Below are 21,462 nucleotides of genomic sequence, written 5' to 3'. Positions count from 1 at the left end.
ACTGGACAGGGCTCATTCTGGCTTTTAATTTAAAAGCAGGGTCACACTTCACCAGTGTCCCCTCATCCCACAGCTCAGAGAACACCTCCAGCAGGCACTCAGAACCAAAGGAAAGCTCATGAAAGGTCAAAAGAGACTTTCCAAACTCCTCTCAGTCTTTCCTGGCCTGTCTGTTAAGTATATCTATTTGTAGATAAGGAATGATAGGGGGGGAATTAGTTTATGGGAAGGTTTTGTAGTTATTAAAAATATTATACAAAAAAACCCCTAAAAATATGACACAAAACAGTGTCATAGTTGTAAGAAATTTCACTTGGATTTAGTGGATTTCTGTTGCAAAGGAAAACGTGGCTACAAAGAAAACTGACTTTCCTAATGCCCACCAGCAAGAAATTCACACAAAACCACTCATTTTATCAACACAGCTCAGCCAAGCGACCCCAGAGCTGCAGGAGACGCAGGGGCTGTGCAAGCAGAGCTTGAACCCTCACCGTTTTTCCCTGGGATTTTCTCGAGGAGGTTGAGCAGGATCTGGTTGAGCCTCTCCCTCTGGAGGTGCCGCCGCTCCTCGGGGCTGCAGAGCGGCCTCGTGTCCGAGGGGCTCTCGTCCCCTTTCTTGTCGGCCTCGCAGCCCTCGCTGGCCACGGGCTCCTTGTGGGGCTCCTCGGGGCTGGGCAGCTCCCCTGGAGCCTGCTCAGGGCCCCCCAGCACCTCCTCCATCAGCGGCAGCGAATCCTCCTCTTGGTTTAAGTCTTTCATCTGTGGTTTCGAGCGATCCGATTTCCAGGATGACCTTGCGGGGAAAAAAGGGGTTTAAAGAGAAGTTTTTCACCTGAAAGGACAATTTTCAACGAGTCCAGGACTCATCCATGGGCTGGGGATCTCTGGAACTCAATTTCTTCCCTCCATCCCTGCACTCACACCCCCCAATGTTACATCCCACCAAACCCAGCAGCTTTATCTGCACCGCACCAAACGCAGCTCTGAAAAACAAATGGATTTTTATTTTCAGTTCCAAAAGATTTTACCTCCAAAACCACTTTGGCCCAGCCCTTAGTGGGATGCTCTTGCAGGCTCTCCCAGACCTGGGCTCTGAAGCCTCCTCTTTTGAGCATCTCCTCACTCAGCTGCTTTTTCCTGACTGTCAAATGGCTCCTTTCTTTTCCTGATGTACATTATTATTAATGCCTATCCTTCCTCACTTGTTCCCTTTTATCTCTCTGAAAGTTTTAGAGAGCTTTCAATAATTTAAACTTCTTATTTCCATAGCACCCAGGGGAAAGGGGCAGGAGGAGAATGGGCACAGCAAACAAACAACATGATTTCATCTCCTCTCAACAATCTGGAGGGGAGACTCACCTGCCTCCGTTCCTCTTGTAGTTGTCTGGCACATAATGAGGCTGCAAGAACAATAAAGGTTATGATCAAAACCAAATCAAATTCACGGTGGAAGGAAGTGCTGCTCTGTCAAATACTCGGAAAGCCAATGCAGGACACTCTGGAAATGCTGGTGTACCTCAAAGAGACCTCTCAGGAGGAGGCACAATCACGTAATGAGATAAATTAGAGCCAGACTTGTCTGATTCTTCACATCTTCTACATAAATTTCAAGCCACAGACCATCATGATAAAAATAATCTTTGCTTTCTGCACAGCATGAATCTGGAACCTTCTCCAAAGCCACTACAAAAACCTCTGCTCCAGGAAGAGCAGAGCTCACTTGCAGGTTTGCAGATTTGCTACCTCTGAGTCTCTGAGCTCACCATCACCACCCCTTGAGCACCTCTCTGCCTCCCAACTGCACGTTCTGCTACACCCAGGTTTATTTCCAAGCTTGCTTTCCAGCCAGCCTTTCCCCAGGCTGTGCAAACTCACAGAATCTGGAATGACTGAGGTTGGAAAAGCCCTCCCGGAGCATCCAGTCCAAACTGTGCCCCATCCCCACCCTGTCCCCAGCCCAGAGCTCTGAGGGCACCTCCAGGGATGGGGACCCTAAAACTCTCTGGGTTTGGAAGGGGACCCCAAACTTTGCTGGATTTGGATGGGAGGTTTGGATGGGGACCCAAAACTCTCTGGGTTTGAAGGGAGGTTTGGATGGGGATCCCAAAACTCTGGATTTGAAGGGAGGTTTGGATGGGGATCCCAAACTCTCTGGGTCTGAAGGGAGGTTTGGATGGGGACCCCAAAACTCTCTGGGTTTGGAGGGAAGTTTGGATGGGGACTCCAAACCTCCCTGCCAAGGCCTTTCCATGAGGAAACTCCTCCTGATGTCCAACCTGAGCCTCTCATGGCACAACTTGAGGCCTTTTCCTCTCTTCCTGACCGTTGTTCCTTGGGAGCAGAGCCCGACTCCCACCTAAAGCATCAGCTCCCTCTGCCTGACCAAGCTTCATTTATCAACACTCAGGAGCTTTCCAGAGCTCCATCCAGCCTCCCAAAACCAGGTGAGGAGGCTGACAGCAGAGCCACTCACAGAGAAATCCCTCTTGGGCGTGAGTTTCTTGGGGAAGTGGTCGAAGGCGTAGGGCTTGGTGCACACGGGGTAGCGGTTGCGGTGGATCTTGTAGAAGAGGTGAGCAGATTTATCCAGGCGGTAATCACAGATGTAAACATCCTGCTCCTTCACGCCCTTCGGCCTCCCTGGCACCAGAACAAGGAGAAAACAGTCATGGACTGAGGGGGAAATGTGGTTTATCACACTGGGAGTGAGCTGTCAGAGTGTCTCTGCTCTCTCACTCAGAACCACAGCAGGGTCACTTTGAGGGGAGAACCTGCATACTCTGATCAAACACTTCCCAAACTTTCACAGACACAAATATCAACTGACAGCATTTTCTCTTCCCTCTTCAAACAGGAATCCCTGTCCCAGGGCAAAGCCTCAGCTTTTGGCCAGCTCTGAGCCACACAAACGCCCCCACAGCCTTTGGACAGCAGCAACTGCTCCAGGGCATGTCCCTGCTTCCAGAACAGAGTGGATTTGTCCCAGTGCCTGTTGAGGGTAAGGATGGTGTTGGCTGGTGCCCAGCAGTGCTCACCCTCAGCCCAGCACCCTCCAGGGTCCCCTGCTCTGGGGAGGATCATCCCAGGGTGTTCCACACCAGGGAGTGTCCCTGTGCTGGCCCTGCTGACCCCAGGGTGTTCCACACCAGGGAGTGTCCCTGTGCTGGCCCTGCTGACCCCAGGGTGTTCCACACCACAGAGTGTCCCTGTGCTGGCCCTGCTGACCCCAGGGTGTTCCACACCACGGAGGGTCCCTGTGCTGGCCCTGCTGATCCCAGGGTGTTCCACACCATGGAGTGTCCCTGTGCTGCCCTGCTGACCCCAGGGTGTTCCACACCATGGAGTGTCCCTGTGCTGGCCCTGCTGACCCCAGGATGTTCCACACCAGGGAGTGTCCCTGTGCTGGCCCTGCTGACCCCAGGATGTTCCACACCATGGAGTGTCCCTGTGCTGGCCCTGCTGACCCCAGGGTGTTCCACACCAGGGAGTGTCCCTGTGCTGGCCCTGCTGACCCCAGGGTGTTCCACACCACACAGTGTCCCTGTGCTGGCCCTGCTGACCCCAGGGTGTTCCACACCACAGTGTCCCTGTGCTGGCCCTGCTGACCCCAGGGTGTTCCACACCACAGTGTCCCTGTGCTGGCCCTGCTGACCCCAGGGTGTTCCACACCACAGTGTCCCTGTGCTGGCCCTGCTGACCCCAGGGTGTTCCACACCACAGAGTGTCCCTGTGCTGCCCTGCTGACCCAGGGTGTTCCACACCACAGAGTGTCCCTGTGCTGGCCCTGCTGACCCCAGGATGTTCCACACCACAGTGTCCCTGTGCTAGCCCCAGGGTGTTCCACACCATGGACTGTCCCTGTGCTGGCCCTGCTGACCCCAGGGTGTTCCACACCAGGGAGTGTCCCTGTGCTGGCCCTGCTGACCCCAGGCTGGCCCTGCTGACCCCAGGGTGTTCCACACCAGGGAGTGTCCCTGTGCTGGCCCTGCTGACCCCAGGGTGCTCCACACCACAGAGTGTCCCTGTGCTGGCCCTGCTGACCCCAGGGTGTTCCACACCACGGAGTGTCCAGCCCAGTGGGGGTGGCTGGGATCCCCAATTTGTGCTGGGAGTGGCTGCACTGGGCATCACTTGTGCTCCCTGGGGTTTATTCACAGAATCATGGAGTGCTTTGGGCTGGGAGGGACCTTAAATCTCCTCCCATTCCACCCTGCCATGGGCAGGGACACCTTCCATTATCCCAGGTTGCTCCATCCCCATCCAGCCTGGCTTGGACACTGCCAGGGATCCAGGGGCAGCCACAGCTTTGTGCAACCTGTGCTAGGGCCTGCCCACCCTCACAGGCAAGAATTTCCTCTGTGTATCCAACCTAAATTGCCTCTTTTTCAGGTTGAAGCCATTCCCTCTTGTCCTGTCATGATTAAGAGTCTCTCTCCACCTTCCTTCTATCCCCTTCAGATACTGGACACCTCTCTCTCTCTCTCTGTAACCTCCCTTTCCATTACTACTATTGCTATCATTATTATTACTACAATATTTTAATTTATTTCAACCATTAAACTGTTTTTATCCCAACCCCTTGGGTTCAACTTTTTCCAGTTCCCTCCCATCCCAGCGAGTGGCTGGGTAGTGCTGAGCTTCCAGCAGGGGTTAAACCACCACAGCTCAGTGCCCAAATGCTCAGGGATGTGTTTAATTCCCACCTTTGCAGTAGGTGTAGAGGTCTAGCACACAGCAGGTGCCCACCACGGCCTCCAAGGGGATGATTTCATACAGGGGCACCCGGAAGAGCTCGTTGTGGTAGAACTTGCGAGACGGGGAATGGTGCGTTTCGTGCGGACGGAAATAGTGGTGGCCAAAGGCAAAGCGCTCCTCCCTGAGGGGGCAGAGGGGACACAAACACCCATCAGCCCAGGACACAGCTCACTCCATCCCCTGCTTTGCTCTGAGTTCCCTCTCTTGCACTTGAACAGCAGAGTCACACAAATTCCATGTTCCACTGCCTGCCTGCAGTGAGGGGAAACCGTCCCAGTGTGGTTCCATGGGCACAGCAGAGTGAGTGGCCATGGCACAGCACAGCTGTCACTGCATCCACAGCCTGCTCCAACACTGAGGAGATCCATTCATTTCTATCTCTGATCCTTTGATTAAACCTCCAACCTCAAGTGTTCCCAACCATGCAGCTGCAGAGCACCAGCTCCAGCATGATTTCCATGGGCACAGCACAGCTGTCACTGCCTGTTCCAACACTGAGGAAATCCATCCATTTCTATCTCTGATCCCTGTGCTTAAACCTTCAAGTGTTTCCAACCATGCAGTTGTGGAGCACAACTCCAGTGTGGTTTCCATGGGCACAGCACAGCTGTCACTGCCTGTTCCAACACTGAGAAAATTCATCCATTTCCATCTCTGATCCTTTGCTTAAACCTCCAACCTCACGTTTCCACTGTGCAGCTGCAGAGCACAACTCCAGTGTGTTTTCCATGGGCACAGCAGACTGTGACTGATCAGAGCACAGCACAGCTGTCACTGCATCCACAATCTGCTCCAACACTGAGGAAATCCCTCCATTTCTATCTCTGATCTTTTGATTAAATCTCCAACCTCATGTATTTCCACCATGCAGTTGTGGAGCACAACTCCAGCATGGTTTCCATGGGCACAGCACAGCTGTCACTGCATCCACCTGCTCCAACACTGAGGAAATCCATCCATTTCCATCTCTGATCTTTTGATTAAACCTCCAACCTCATGTATTTCCAACCATGCAGTTGTGGAGCACAACTCCAGTGTGGTTTCCATGGGCACAGCAGACTGTGACTGATCAGAGCACAGCACAGCTGTCACTGCATCCACAGCCTGCTCCAACATTGAGGAAACCCATCCATTTCCATCTCTGATCCTTTGCTTAAACCTCCAACCTCATGGATTTCCACCATGCAGCTGCAGAGCACCAGCTCCAGCATGATTTCCATGGGCACAGCACAGCTGTCACTGCATCCACCTGTTCCAACACTGAGAAAATCCATCCATTTCTATCTCTGATCCCTGTGCTTAAACCTTCAAGTGTTTCCAACCATGCAGTTGTGGAGCACAACTCCAGTGGGGTTTCCATGGGCACAGCAGAGTGAGTGGCCAGGGCACAGCACAGCTGTCACTGCACCTACACCCTGCTCCAACACTGAGGAAACCCATCCATTTCTATCTCTGATCCTCTGATTAAACCTCCAACCTCATGGATTTCCACCATGCAGTTGTGGAGCACAACTCCAGCATGGTTTCCATGGGCACAGCACAGCTGTCACTGCACCTACAGCCTGTTCCAACACTGAGGAAATCCATCCATTTCCATCTCTGATCCTTTGATTAAACCTCCAACCTCATGGATTTGCACCATGCAGTTGTGGAGCACAACTCCAGTGTGGTTTCCATGGGCACAGCAGACTGTGACTGGCCAGCACAGCTGTCACTGCCTGTTCCAACACTGAGGAAATTCATCCATTTCCATCTCTGATCCTTTGATTAAACCTCCAACCTCACATACTTCCAACCATGCAGCTGCAGAGCACAACTCCAGCATGGTTTCCATGGGCACAGCACAGCTGTCACTGCACCTACAGCCTGTTCCAACACTGAGGAAATCCATCCAGTTCCATCTCTGATCATTTGATTAAACCTCCAACCTCATGGATTTGCACCATGCAGTTGTTGAGCACAAGCCACAGTGTGGTTTCCATGGGCACAGCACAGCTGTCACTGCCTGTTCCAACACTGAAGAGATCCATCAATTTCCATCTCTGATCCTTTGATTAAACCTCCAACCTCATGGATTTCCACCATGCAGTTGTGGAGCACAACTCCAGCATGGTTTCCATGGGCACAGCACAGCTGTCACTGCATCCACCTGCTCCAACACTGAGGAAATCCATCCATTTCCATCTCTGATCCCTGTGCTTAAACCTTCAAGTGTTTCCAACCATGCAGTTGTGGAGCACAACTCCAGTGTGGTTTCCATGGGCACAGCACAGCTGTCACTGCCTGTTTCAACACTGAGGAAATTCATCCATTTCTATCTCTGATCCTTTGCTTAAACCTCCAACCTCACGTTTCCACTGTGCAGCTGCAGAGCACCAGCTCCAGCTGGGAATTCCCAACCTCTGCACCTGCACCTTGCTCATTCCTGCATCCTAAAGGTGAGACTGCCACACAATTCCTGTTCTTTGGCAGGCAGGCCAGTGGGATGGCTCCAACTCCAAGGCTGGCTGGCACTCACTTCTCGTTCTTCCAGAGCTTCTCGATGCGGAAGATGTCGAGCTTGTCGCGGTTGATGTGGGACAGCAGGCGGTACGATTGCCGCACCGGGTGCCCGTCGGGGGTCCTGCGGCTGTCCCTCATCAGGTACACGCAGTCACCTGGCCAGGGCACAAAGGACACACCTGTGAGCAGCCTGGCCTCAGAACCACAGGCAATAATCAGTAAAATGAGCACAACCTAATGCTGGGTTGTAAGGAGTGACATGAACGCGCTGCACAAGCTGCCAAGAGCGCTCAGATGTTTTTCACTGCAGCTTAACAGAAAAAATAGCCACGGCTTTCCATGCCAGACTGAAAACAGCAACCTGTGAGGGATCAAAACCATGACAAACCTCAGGATATGGTGATCAAAACCATGACAAACCACAGGATATGGTGATCAAAACCATGACAAACCACAGCATATGTAAACATGTCAGTCATGACTAGGAAAAGGTGTAGGAATTAGTGATGGCTGCAATAGATCTGTGAGAGAGAAGATACTTAGAGAGGAGGTTACTATTAAGAAAATCCTGTCCTGAGAAGCCCCAAGCCTTTGGTTATTCCAGCAGAATTCCAATGAGATGTAGAGCTCAGGAAAGGTAAAGAGAATACAAAAAGGACTGAACAAACTGGCACTGCCGGCAATCAAAAAGCGTTTCCCAAGGACAAACCCTAAGCTTAAATTTATTCATTTTGTCGTGTAAGTGAATTAATTCCTTGATTTCTCTGCTCTGACCTGTGAAATCCCAAAATTACCTGGGCTGGAAAGGATTTTAAAGACCATCCAGACCCACCCCCCTGCCATGTGCAGAGATATCTTCCACCAGACCAAGCTGCCCAGAGCTCCATCCCACCTGCCCTTAAGCACTTCCAGGGCTGGCAGGAGATTCCATTTTTTCTGTTATTTACCTCAAAATGACCAAAACCTGGGAGGTCCCAAGTCATAAAAGCTCCCCTGGGCAGGAGCAGAGGTCACACAGCAGAATGTTCTGGCTGGCAGGAGGAGAGAGCCAAGGAAAACCTCCCTGTGCTGTCCCTGCTGCTTTTCTGTTTCAGAGCCAAAGGCTTTGGGAATTAATCCTTCTTCCAAGTATTTGTCTAATCTTTTTTGGAACCATTTCTACTCTGACCTCTCCAAGGCTTGCCACAGTCTAGTCATGATTTTGTGAAAAAATCCTTCCTAGAGTTTAACTGTTGCCAGCTAATTTCTGTTTGCTCCCTGATTTCTGCATCCTTGCACCTTTCCTGAGCCACATTTCACAGACCTTCATCACTCACCCTCCAAATCACCTGGGCAGACTCTGTGCACAGAAAAGATGATCCAGATCAGATTATCTCTGTTATCTTTGTTTTTACAGGCAGTGGGATGTCAGAGCAGCACAGGGCAGGCAGGGCAGACAGAGGTTACAGAAGGGCACAATCCCTCTGCTATTTTGTGCATAACAATTTCTGACACTCCCTTTGCCCTTTTGACTCAGCTAGAACATTTTTCTCACGTTTCCATTAAATGACAATGATTCCTGGGAGTTGTTTTCCCTATTTTTTCCCCTGTTTTTGTGTATGTGCAGTAATGTCTGTTTTCCTTCCATGGATATTGGTGTTGTTAATTAGCAGGTTTGGGAAAAAATGCCAGGGAACCACAACATGGCCCCAGGGTCTTCCACACCCCATTTTTGCTATAACCAGATTCAGGATTAAAGTGAAGCACATTATATTTTCATTCATATAATCTCATTTATCAATCTTGTCTAAGTTTAAAAGATGATCCTAAGGACTCATAGAGAGAAATTTCTTCCATAAATCCAACCTAAATTTCATGATGTTCACGTGGTCCCACCTCTCCAGCCTGTCCATCCCTTCCCTCAGCATTCTGACCACACCACAGAGCTTGGTGTCTTCTTCCCATCTGGCCTAAAACTTTAAACAACTTTAAGGGTAATTTCTAAAGAAATTAGAGAGGTGGGTTCCTTAAAAGACTTTTAGAATACAAGGAACATACTGAGAGGAGCTACTGGCCCCAAGTAGAATGTAAATAAAATCATTCCATTTTAAACCACCTAATTTTAAACCAGCTTTTTTCAACTCTTCTTCCCCACCTCTCCCATGAGAAGAAAGCTTCTCCAGCATTCATTGTGCCTGACTGAAAAAGGAGCATTCAGAAGGAGATGTAACTCTTGCTGTAAATATCAGGAAACTTGATTTCAATTCCAGTTTATACTGATATTCTGCCTCAAAAATGAAGTTTCCAAGGAAAAATCAGAGCACTTGTTGCTGGTGCATCAGGGATGATGATTTGTTAGAATTTCTGGCTAGGTGGGTTTTCCAGGATCCATTCTATCAATTCCTACCCAAGACAGAGCTCCATGGGATGGAATGGATCAGATCTGTTTTATTTGCATCATCTCCTGAGTTTAGCTATTAGGGAATTTTTGCAGTGGCGTAACACTCAACAACTTCCAGCAGAACTGCCAAAAAATGAAGAAACAAGTTCTGCAACCATCCCTGAGATCCCTCTGAGAGGGATTTGGTCTTTCTCACACATCTCATTTTCAGTCTTGTTGCTCCAGAACATCAGCTCTCAAGCTTGGAACTGCAGTTCAGGGTGCAGCTCCTCCTGGGCAGGCACTCAGTGCACAGCTCCCAGGAAAATATAAACCACACACACTGAGGGGCTGCAGAGCATGCTTTTGTGAGAATGTGGAATTATGAGGCCCTGTAGACACCAGAGGGAGTAAAAAGCTGTTTTTGCCACAGTCCAAGCTGCCTGATACACCCACAGCACAGTAAAAAGGATTCAGGGTGGGAAAATCAACAAGCCCAAGGATTTCCCCTTCCCCTGCTGGAGCTGCATGTTCTGTTCAGCACCTTGAGGTGGAATTTGCTTCATCTGCTCCCTGGGCCTGCAGAGGTGCCCTGAAGCTGCAGTTTGGTCCCTTTGTCCCCTGCTGGTGGCACACAGAGCTCAGCAATGTCCCACAGAGGGACATTTCTCTAATTAAGGTCACCAAGATCAGCTCAGAGACACACAAGGAAAATTGAACACGCTTGTGACAGAAATGATCTTAATGCTCTGAACACCTGGAAGATGCCACAAGCCCCTGATAAAACATCATCCATTTCAACAGAAAATATAAAAGCAAGTTCTGATACAGCCCTTGAAGTCAAAAAAGAGAAACCCAAAGGCTGAACTCTGGGCAGAACAGACAATGCAGAGCAACACCCAGCAAGGAGAACTGAATGCAAATTCCAGAATCCTGCAGATGGGATCATGAATACGCTGCTTTTTGACCTTTTTCTAAATTCCCCATTTTCCTGAAAGCTCTCCTATTCCCCTCCAGCAAACTTATCAGCTGGTTTCACTCATTCAAGAGCAGTTTCCTGATAATGATAAAGGGTTTTTTCTAACCTTCTATCTGTAGGATGAAATTTAAAAAACCATAATCAGCGAGGTGAATTGTGTGGCTGCCTTGGAGAGATTCAGGAATTCAGAGCACAGTTCAGAGGAGATAAGCTTTAGGGAACACACGAGCAACGAGCTGGATGTTTTAATGCCCATTCTGCACTAAAATAAAGGCTTTTTGGCCTTTACTTCTAAATGTTAACTACCAGCAGTTGGCTCAGCATCATCCTCTCCTGGCCAGGACAACCCTGTGCTAATTAATATTTCTTCATCAACAGCCTGTGAGAATTCTGATTGTGTGTCACTCCCAGCACTGCAGAGAGAGCAGTGAAAAATGGAAGTATTTTTGCCAGAGTAACGCCACAAAGTGGGAGCTTCTACTTTGAAAAATTAAATTATTTTTGCCAGGGTGATGCTACAAAGTGGCAGCTTCCACTTGTGAAAAATGAAAGTATTTTTCCCAGAGTAATGGCACAAGTGGCAGCTTTCACTTGTGAAAAATCAAAGTATTTTTGCCACAAGTGGCAGCTCCCATTTGGGAAAAATGCAAGTATTTTTGACAGAGTAATGCTACAAAGTGGCAGCTTCCACTTGGAAAAAATGAAAGTATTTTTGACAGGGTAATGCTACAAGTGGCAGCTTCCCCTTGTGAAAAATCAAAAGTATTTTTGCCACAAGTGGCAGTTTCCACTTGTGAAAAATGGAAGTGTTTGTGCCAGAGTAATGGCACAAGTGGCAGCTTCCACTTGTGAAAAATGAAAGTATTTTTGATACAGTAATGGCACAAGTGGCAGCTTCCACTTGTGAAAAATGAAAGTATTGTTTGATAGAGTAATAGCACAAGTAGCAGATTTCACTTGTGAAAAATAAAAGTATTTTTGTGAAGGTAATGGCACAAGTGGCAGCTTCCACTTGGGAAAAATGCAAGTTATTTTTTCAGAGTAATGGCACAAGTGGCAGCTTCCACTTGGAAAAAATGAAAGTATTTTTGACAGGGTAATGGTACAAGTGGCAGCTTCCACTTGTGAAAAATCAAAGTATTTTTCCCAGAGTAATGGCACAAGTGGCAGCTTTCACTTGTGAAAAATGAAAGTATTTTTGCCACAAGTGGCAGGTCCCATTTGGGAAAAATGCAAGTATTTTTGACAGAGTAATGGCACAAGTGGCAGCTTCCACCTGGAAAAAATGAAAGTATTTTTGACAGGGTAATGCTACAAGTGGCAGCTTCCACTTGTGAAAAATGAAAGTATTTTTGCCAGGGTAGTGGCACAAGTGGCAGCTTCCACTTGTGAAAAATCAAAGTATTTTTGCCACAAGTGGCAGCTCCCATTTGGGAAATATGCAAGTATTTTTGATAGGGTAATGCTACAAGTGGCAGCTTCCCCTTGTGAAAAATCAAAAGGATTTTTGCCACAAGTGGCAGCTTCCACTTGGGAAAAATGGAAGTGTTTTTGCCACAAGTGGCAGCTTCCACTTGGGAAAAATTAAATTGTTTTTGCCAGAGTAATGGCACTAGTGGCAGCTTTTTTTGTGAAAAATGAAAGTATTTTTGATAGAGTAATGGCACAAGTGGCAGCTTCCACTTGTGAAAAATGAAAGTATTTTTGACAGAGTAATGGCACAAGTGGCAGCTTCCACTTGGGAAAAATGAAAGTATTTTTGCCACAAATGGCAGCTCCCATTTGGGAAAAATGAAAGTATTTTTGACCGGGTAATGGCACAAAGTGGCAACTTCCACTTGTGAGAAATGCTTCCACTCGTGAAAAATGAAAGTATTTTTGCCAGAAGTGGCAGCTTCCACTTGGGAAAAATGAAAGTATTTTTGCCTCTAGTGGCAGCTTCCACTTGGGAAAAATGAAAATATTTTTGCCACAAATGGCAGCTCCCATTTGGGAAAAATGAAAGTATTTTTGACAGGGTAGTGGCATAAGTGGCAGCTTCCACTTGTGAAAAATGAAAGTATTTTTGCCACAAGTGGCAGCTTCCACTTGTGAAAAATGGAAGTGTTTGTGCCAGAGTAATGGCACAAGTGGCAGCTTCCACTTGGGAAAAATCAAAGTATTTTTGTGAAGGTAATGGCACAAGTAGCAGTTTCCACTTGTGAAAAATTAAATTATTTTTGACGGAGTAATGGTACAAGTGGCAGCTTCCACTTGTGAAAAATCAAAGGCATTTTTGCCAGGGTGATGCCAGAGATCCCTGCACTCTGCTGGCCCCAGAGGCAGCACCCACCTTGGCGCAGCAGCAGATCATCCCTCAAGAGGCAGATGTAATAAACACAGCCAGGCTGGGCATAGTGGGGCCGAGGGATCATGGGAACCTCCTGCAGGGAAAAAGAAAGGGAGCTGTGAGATTTATAACACAGGAAATAGTAGGTTATAGTTTTTTTTTATTATAAGGTGTTATATAACTTTCTGACCCAATAGGCTGATGTTAACAGAGTTTATTTTGCTTTTTTGATTTATCACTTTTATTTCTTTTCATTGTAACATGGATATTTTTGTCTAATAAGGTCTTATTACATGTATGTAATGTGGAACATATTACATATGTTTTTATTATAACATCTAAATTTTTAGCTTATTTTATACAATTACATTATTACTATACTACAAAAATTTTTATCATCTTATTTAATATATATTAGAAATATATTTATTATAGTATATTATATTAATCATACATATTATATATATAATAGATATAATATATATGTTTTTATTATATATATTATAGATATTATATATATGTTTTTATATATGTGTATATGGATGTATTATAGATATAGATTTTCTTACTTAAGGAATATTCTTACTTATAACTATAAAAGCATAAATTTATGATTTTTCTGTTCAAGGTTTGTGTATTTTGCTTTTATTTAGGCTTCTTCAAAGGCTACAAATCAAACCTTCTTGAGTCTGTGAAGATTTCTATCTTTCCAATTCCCACACCACCCTATGGAAATACACAGAGGGAAACTGAGAGAAAAGCAGAGAAAAACTGACCCCTCATGGAACTGAACCTAAGTCAAGGAAGCTTCACCAATCCCAAAAGATACAAATTCAAAACACAAATACAAACTAAACCCCTAAGGAGCTGCTGGAGATTTATAAGAGTGATAGGAAGGAGAGTTTTGTTTTACCCTGTTCACAGCTCGAGGTTCACACTGCTCACACAGGTAGTGCTCAACATCCGAGTTCACACCCATGCAGTCACAGTGCTGCCACACCTGGAAAAACAGGTACAGCTCGGTCACAAAGTCCTGCCACAGATTATAGTTGTAAACTGCATTTTCTCAAAAAATATTAAGGAAAAAAAATAAACTTTGCAGAGGAAATGCAAGATTTTCTATCAACTATTTCACACCACGTCAGCACACAGACAAGATCTCCATGCAACAGAAGTGTCTTTGCCTTCCAGACTGATTTATTAATGCAATAAAAAATCTCACAGCAACCCAGCACTGCTTGTGTCGCCGAACTCCCAAAACCCAGCAACACCCAACACCCACCATGCACTTTTCACACTGGATCATGAGCCCCTCATCCTTGTAGAGGCCGCAGATGCAGCGGATGACGTCCTCGTCCTTCTCGTGCCCGTTGTCCTTGTCACACACCGAGGTCTCGCTGCTGTCGGCCTCGCTCGCCGTCTCCCCCACGATCTCGTCGATCTGGGCCGAGGCCTCGTGCCGCGCGTTGTAGTAGGCCTTGCGCAGGCGGCACACGTCCCGCCCCGTCGGGGACTTCCTGCCGTAGTATTTCTGCAAAAATCACAAAAAAAACCCAAAAAGTGCTTTATTTCCAAGTCCTGTCCTGTTTAGTTCCTGTCTGTGCACACCTGGGAGGGCTTCTCCCTACAGATGCAGCCCCAAACCTGGGGCAGCCTCTCCATCTCCCTCCTGACTCTACTCTCATAGTAGTAGTAGGCCTTGTGCAGGCAGCACATGTCCTGCCCCGTTGGGGACTTCCTGCCGTAGTATTTCTGCAAAAATCACCAAAAAACCCAAAAAGTGCTTTATTTCCAAGTCCTGTCCTGTTTAGTTCCTGTCTGTGTACACCTGGGAGGCCTGGTGGCCTCTCCATCTCCCTCATGACTCTGGCCAGCACTGTAGTAGGCCTTGTGAAGCCAGCACACGTCCTGCCCTGTCGGGGACTTCCTGCCGTAGTATTTCTGCAAAAATCACAAAAAAACCCAAAAAGTGCTTTATTTCCAAGTCCTGTCCTGTTTAGTTCCTGTCTGTGTACACCTGGGCGGCCTGGTGGCCTCTCCATCTCCCTCATGACTCTGGCCAGCACTGGAGTAGGCCTTGTGCAGCCAGCACACGTCCCGCCCCGTCGGGGACTTCCTGCCGTAGTATTTCTGCAAAAATCACAAAAAAAACCCAAAAGAAGCTTTATTTCCAAGTCCTATCCTGTTCAGCTGCTCTCCATGCACACCTGGGAGGCTGGTGGCCTCTCCATCTCCCTCATGACTCTGGCCAGCACTGGAGTAGGCCTTGTGAAGCCAGCACATGTCCCGCCCTGTCAGGAACTTCCTGTCGTAGTATTTCTGCAAAAATCAACAAAAAAACCCCAAAAAGCTTTATTTCCTGTTTAGCTCCTGTCTGTGCACACCTGGGAGGGCTTCTCCCTACAGATGCAGCCCCAAACCTGGGGCAGCCTCTCCATCTCCCTCCTGACTCTACTCTCATAGTAGTAGTAGGCCTTGCGCAGGCGGCACACGTCCCGCCCTGTCGGGGACTTCCTGCCGTAGTATTTCTGCAAAAATCAGAAAAAGCCCCAAAAAGTGCTTTATTTCCAAGTCCTGTCCAGTTTAGTTCCTGTCTGTGTACACCTGAGCGGCCTGGTGGCCTCTCCATCTCCCTCATGACTCTGGCCAGCATTGTAGTAGGCCTTGCGCAGCCGGCACACATCCCGCCCCGTCGGGGACTTCCTGCTGTAGTATTTCTGCAAAAATCACAAAAAAAACCCAAAAGAAGCTTTATTTCCAAGTCCTATCCTGTTCAGCTGCTCTCCATGCACACCTGGGAGGCTGGTGGCCTCTCCAACTCCCTCATGACTCTGGCTAGCATTGTAGCAGGCCTTGTGAAGCCAGCACACGTCCCGCCCTGTTGGGGACTTCCTGCCATAGTATTTCTGCAAAAATCACAAAAAAACCCAAAAAGTGCTTTATTTCCAAGTCCTGTCCTGTTTAGTTCCTGTCTGTGTACACCTGAGCGGCCTGGTGGCCTCTCCATCTCCCTCATGACTCTGGCCAGCACTGGAGTAGGCGTTGCGCAGCCCACCCCGTTGGGGACTTCCTGTCATAGTGTTTCTGCAAAAATTACCAAAAAAACCCCAAAAAAGTGCTTTATTTCCTATTTAGCTCCTGGGAGAGGTTCTCCCTACAGATGCAGCCCCAAACCTGGGGCAGCCTCTCCATCTCCCTCATGACTCTACTCTCATAGTAGTAGTAGGCCTTGCGCAGGCGGCACACGTCCCGCCCTGTCGGGGACTTCCTGCCGTAGTATTTCTGCAAAAATCACAAAAAAAACCCAAAAAGTGCTTTATTTCCAAGTCCTGTCCTGTTTAGTTCCTGTCTGTGTACACCTGAGCGGCCTGGTGGCCTCTCCATCTCCCTCATGACTCTGGCCAGCACTGGAGTAGGCCTTGTGAAGCCAGCACACGTCCCGCCCTGTTGGGGACTTCCTGCCGTAGTATTTCTGCAAAAATCACAAAAAAACCCAAAAAGTGCTTTATTTCCAAGTCCTATCCTGTTCAGCTGCTCTCCATGCACACCTGGGAGGCTGGTGGCCTCTCCAACTCCCTCATGACTCTGGCCAGCACTGGAGTAGGCGTTGCGCAGCCCACCCCGTTGGGGACTTCCTGACATAGTGTTTCTGCAAAAATTACCAAAAAAACCCCAAAAAAAGTGCTTTATTTCCTATTTAGCTCCTGGGAGAGGTTCTCCCTACAGATGCAGCCCCAAACCTGGGGCAGCCTCTCCATCTCCCTCATGACTCTACTCTCATAGTAGTAGTAGGCCTTGCGCAGGCGGCACACGTCCCGCCCTGTTGGGGACTTCCTGCCGTAGTATTTCTGCAAAAATCACAAAAAACCCCAAAAAGTGCTTTATTTCCAAGTCCTGTCCTGTTTAGTTCCTGTCTGTGTACACCTGGGAGGCCTGGTGGCCTCTCCATCTCCCTCATGACTCTGGCCAGCACTGGAGTAGGCCTTGTGCAGCCAGCACACGTCCCGCCCCGTCGGGGACTTCCTGCCGTAGTATTTCTGCAAAAATCACAAAAAACCCCAAAAAGTGCTTTATTTCCAAGTCCTGTCCTGTTTAGTTCCTGTCTGTGTACACCTGGGAGGCCTGGTGGCCTCTCCATCTCCCTCATGACTCTGGCCAGCACTGTAGTAGGCCTTGTGCAGCCAGCACACGTCCCGCCCTGTCGGGGACTTCCTGCCGTAGTATTTCTGCAAAAATCACAAAAAAACCCAAAAAGTGCTTTATTTCCAAGTCCTATCCTGTTCAGCTGCTCTCCATGCACACCTGGGAGGCTGGTGGCCTCTCCATCTCCCTCATGACTCTGGCCAGTGTTGTAGCAGGCATTGCGCAGCCTGCCCCGTTGGGGACTTCCTGCTGTAGTATTTCCATAAAAATCACAAAAAAAACCCCAAAATGTGCTTTATTTCAAAGTCTTGGCCGGTTTAGCTCCTGTCTGTGTACACCTGGGAGGCCTGGTGGCCTCTCCATCTCCCTCATGATCCTGGCAAGAGCACCAGTAGGCCTTGCACAGCTGGTGAATGCCCACCCCAGCAGGGACTTCCTGCCATAGTATTTCTATAAAAACCAACAGAAAATCCCCTCAAAAACACTTTATTTCCCCTTTAGCACCTGGGAGGGGTTTTCCTTATAGCTGCAGCCCCAAAGCTGGGGCGGCCTCTCCATCTCCCTCATGATTCTGGCCATTGTTGTAGTAGGCCTTGCACAGCTGGTGAATGTCAGCCCCATCAGGGACTTCCCGCCATAGTATTTCTCCAAAAAGTCACCAAAAAGTGCTTTATTTCCTATTTAGCTCCAGGGAGGTCTCCCTACAGCTGCAGCCCCAAACCTGGGGTGAAGTCTCCATCTCCCTCCTGACTCTGGCCAGCAGGTGCATGGATGTGACACAGGCAGGGGAGGACCTGAGAGCAGCCCTGGGAGGAGGATTTGGGGTGATGGGTGACCAAAAACTCAACGTGCCCTGGCCCTGTGTGCTCCCAGCCCAGAAACCACCACTGTCCTGGGCTGCATCCAAGGAACATGGGCAGCAGATCAAGGAAATGGATTTTTCCTCTCTGCTCTGCTCTCCTGAGACTCCACCTGAGGTGCTGTGTCCAGTTCCAGGACCCACAATGTAAGAAGGACATGGAAATGCTGGAGCAAGTCCAGAGGTGGCCACAAAGTTGCTGAGGGGACTGAAGCCAGGCTAGGACAGCTGGGAATGTTCAGTCTGGAGAAGAGAAGGTTGTGTGGAGACCTCAGAGCCCATTGCAGGGTCTGAAGGGGCTCCAGGGAAGCTGGAGAGGGACTGTTCATCAGGAACTGGAGTGACAGGACAAGGGGGAATGGGTTCAAACTGGAAAAAGGAAAATTGAGGTTGGATATATGGGATATATTCCCTGTGAGGGTGGGCAGGCCCTGGCACAGGTGCCCAGAGAAGCTGTGGCTGCCCCTGGATCCCTGGAAGGGTTCCAGGCCAGGTTGGACAGAGCTTGGAGCAGCCTGGGGTAGTGGAAGGTGTCCCTGCACATTGCAGGGGTGGAATGGGATGAGCTTTAAGGTCCCTCCCAGCCCAAATCATTCCATGATTCTGTGATTCCATGACACCTCACACTGAAAAACAGGGTATCCCTTCCAAAAGAAGGAGAAATTTCTTTAAATCAGCTATTCATGAGTGTCCTTGACCTTCTCTGTGACCCAAGGCACTCAAGGGCTCACGATTTGCTACTGAGCCCTCATCAGGAATGGATCAGCACAAGTTCTCTTCCTCCAGAATAAATTTCTTCCTTTATTCCTGTAAGAGCATTAAAGGAGGGCACACCCCTGCTGCCAGTGCAGCAGCTTTCAGGCCAGACAGAGCCTCACCTCTGCATTCCTGAAGACCTTCAGCATGTCCCCATCAAAAGCTTCCACAGTTTTGTAGTAACCGGTCAGGATCTGCTTCTCAATCGTGGCAAGGTCCAAGGGGTCAGAGATCTTTTCGTAATAGTCTGCATTTCTACAACAGGAATGTTGGCACAATGTCAGGCTGAGCAGCAATTCCCACTGTGCAAATCCACCAGAGAAAGCAGCTCTGGGAAGGCAGCACTTACTTTTTCTTTGGGGGCAGGTTCAGGAGAGGAGCTGCCAGCGCCTGCCTGGAGGAGTCTGCAACAGGAACAGAGCTTGGTGACATCACTGGAGTGAAACTTCCAAAGAAAAGCAACTAACAACATTCAATCTGGGTTAAAAAAAAAGGCTTTTCTGTTATCTGAGCCATGGGGAATTGAAATGCTTCTGCAGTTCTACATGTTGGTGCCTGTAACTGCAGTACAGGTAGCACAAGGATGACAGTTCCTGATTTTTTCTGGAATTTTGAAAAATCAGTTTCAAAGGACAGCAACATCTGCAGATTTGGGTGGTAAAGCAGGGGGGTTGAGGCTAAAGGATTATTGGGAAGAAGTTTTAAAGAATAGGAGTTGTTGGAGATTTTTTCAGGGATGGCCTAGAAGGCAGCTGTGAGGAGCAGGTTCTCACAGCCTGTTTCTGTGAACAGCAGAGGTTCTCAGGTTATTTTTAATTACAAGTAAAGGTGACAAACATGAAGGCCTTGAGAGCCTTGCACATCAGAGTTCTCAGGCAGCTTTCTCATAACAAGTGGATGTTCTATCTTTGGCTGTTTTGGGAAAGCAAGAATAATTTTGAGAACCCAAATCTTGGTATTGGAAACATAAGGAGGGGTTGGTGTGTAATCTCTGGCCTATTGTGAGCTCAGATTTTGCAATATGCATGAAGTGAATTAACACTGTTATAAAAGGTGCCTGATTGATCAATAAAGTGCAGTCGATGCTGACCAACGCAAGGTGGGTCGTCTCCCTTCCAACTTCAATAAGGAGTGATTTAACACCCCATATTTTTCCAGCATTTCCTATTCCCAGAGCTTGAAAACACACCCACGGAGATATTTTTAAAGAGAATCACCTTCACCTTTGTAGGCTATGATGCTGTCACAGATCTCCTTGAAGATCTGGGCCAGGCGGGCGGCTCGAGCCACCTCGAGGTTCTCCTCGGCCGCCGCCAAGCGCCGCGTCCGCACCGAGCGCGCCGTCTGCAGCGCCGAGAACTGGGTCATGAACACGTCTGGGGGAGGAGCACAGCACACAAACACCTCACAAAACTGGCTTTGTGTCAATATTAAACTGCATTTTATACGGGTGGTGTTAAAGTAACCTTGTTGTAAAGATACGGTTTTTAATTCTGTCGTTAATTAAACTTAGACATAGAAGTGAAATAGCTGATATAACTGAAATAGCTGATATGTGTTATAGATACACATTATAATATTGGATTTTGTAAATATTAAACTGGATTCTGTATGTGTGGTGTTAAAGTAACCTTGTTGTAAAGATACGGGTTTTAATTGTCATTAATTAAACTTAGACATAGAAGTGAAATAGCTGATATAACTGAAATAGCTGATATAACTGAAATAGCTGATATGTGTTATAGATACATATTATAATATTGGATTTTGTAAATATTAAACTGGATTCTGTATGTGTGGTGTTAAAGTAACTGTGTTGTAAAGATACGGTTTTTAATTCTGTCATTAATTAAACTTAGACATAGAAGTGAAATAGCTGATATAACTGAAATAGCTGATATGTGTAACAGATACATATTATAATATTGGCTTGTTGCAAATATTAAAATGGATTCTGTATGTGTGGTGTTAAAGTAACTGTTATAAAGATACAGTTTTTATTTCTGTTGCTAATTAAGCTTAGACATAGTAGTGAAATAGCTAATATATGTTATAGATACATATTATAATATTGGCTTTTTGTAGTAAATATTAAACTGGATTCTGTATGTGTGGTGTTAAAGTAACCTTGTTGTAAAGATACGGTTTTTAATTCTGTCGTTAATTAAACTTAGACATAGAAGTTGAAATAGCTGATATAACTGAAATAGCTGATATAACTGAAATAGCTGATATGTGTAAGAAATACACATTATAATATTGGCTTTTTGCAAATATTAAAATGGATTTTATATGTGTGGTGTTAAAGTAACCTTGTTGTAAAGATACGGTTTTTATTTCTGTCGTTAATTAAACTTAGACATAGAAGTTGAAATAGCTGATATAACTGAAATAGCTGATATGTGTAAGAAATACACATTACAATATTGGCTTTTTGCAAATATTAAAATGGATTTTATATGTGTGGTGTTAAAGTAACCTTGTTGTAAAGATACGGTTTTTATTTCTGTTGCTAATTAAGCTTAGACATAGTAGTGAAATAGCTAATATGTGTTATAGATACATATTATAATATTGGCTTTTTGTAAATATTAAACTGGATTCTGTATGTGTGGTGTTAAAGGAACTTTGTTGTAAAGATACGGTTTTTATTTCTGTTGCTAATTAAGCTTAGACATAATAGTGAAATAGCTGATATGTGTTACAGATACACATTATAATATTGGCTTTTTGTAAATATTAAACTGGATTTTTTATGTGTGGTGTTAAAGTAACCTTGT

The 21,462-nt window shown here is 47.0% G+C and overlaps 1 protein-coding gene across 3 annotated transcripts in view; it reads right to left on the bottom strand.

Moving 5' to 3' along the window:
- The window catches only part of ASH1L (ASH1 like histone lysine methyltransferase), a 98,641-nt gene that overhangs the window by 2,453 nt on the left and 74,726 nt on the right, over positions 1 to 21,462 (bottom strand). Inside the window, exons 17-27 of one of the 3 annotated variants that reach the window (XM_064732280.1) lie at positions 19,900 to 20,058; positions 19,032 to 19,086; positions 18,805 to 18,937; positions 14,207 to 14,455; positions 13,838 to 13,924; positions 12,928 to 13,018; positions 7,274 to 7,412; positions 4,704 to 4,876; positions 2,474 to 2,640; positions 1,360 to 1,400; positions 492 to 793 (exon numbers count right to left, since the gene is read on the bottom strand). In XM_064732280.1, coding sequence (XP_064588350.1) covers positions 492 to 793; positions 1,360 to 1,400; positions 2,474 to 2,640; positions 4,704 to 4,876; positions 7,274 to 7,412; positions 12,928 to 13,018; positions 13,838 to 13,924; positions 14,207 to 14,455; positions 18,805 to 18,937; positions 19,032 to 19,086; positions 19,900 to 20,058 — 1,596 coding nt within the window. Of the gene's footprint in view, positions 1 to 491; positions 794 to 1,359; positions 1,401 to 2,473; positions 2,641 to 4,703; positions 4,877 to 7,273; positions 7,413 to 12,927; positions 13,019 to 13,837; positions 13,925 to 14,206; positions 14,456 to 16,029; positions 16,207 to 18,804; positions 18,938 to 19,031; positions 19,087 to 19,899; positions 20,059 to 21,462 lie in introns of those variants that run through there. The other 2 variants (XM_064732281.1, XM_064732282.1) reach the window with 2 other exon arrangements.

The sequence above is a fragment of the Zonotrichia leucophrys genome, chromosome 25 (genome assembly GCF_028769735.1).
Source record: "Zonotrichia leucophrys gambelii isolate GWCS_2022_RI chromosome 25, RI_Zleu_2.0, whole genome shotgun sequence".
Taxonomy (NCBI): Eukaryota; Metazoa; Chordata; class Aves; order Passeriformes; family Passerellidae; genus Zonotrichia; species Zonotrichia leucophrys.
The sequence above is the reverse complement of the archived record's forward strand: the minus strand, read 5'-3'. Positions and strand labels throughout refer to the sequence as shown.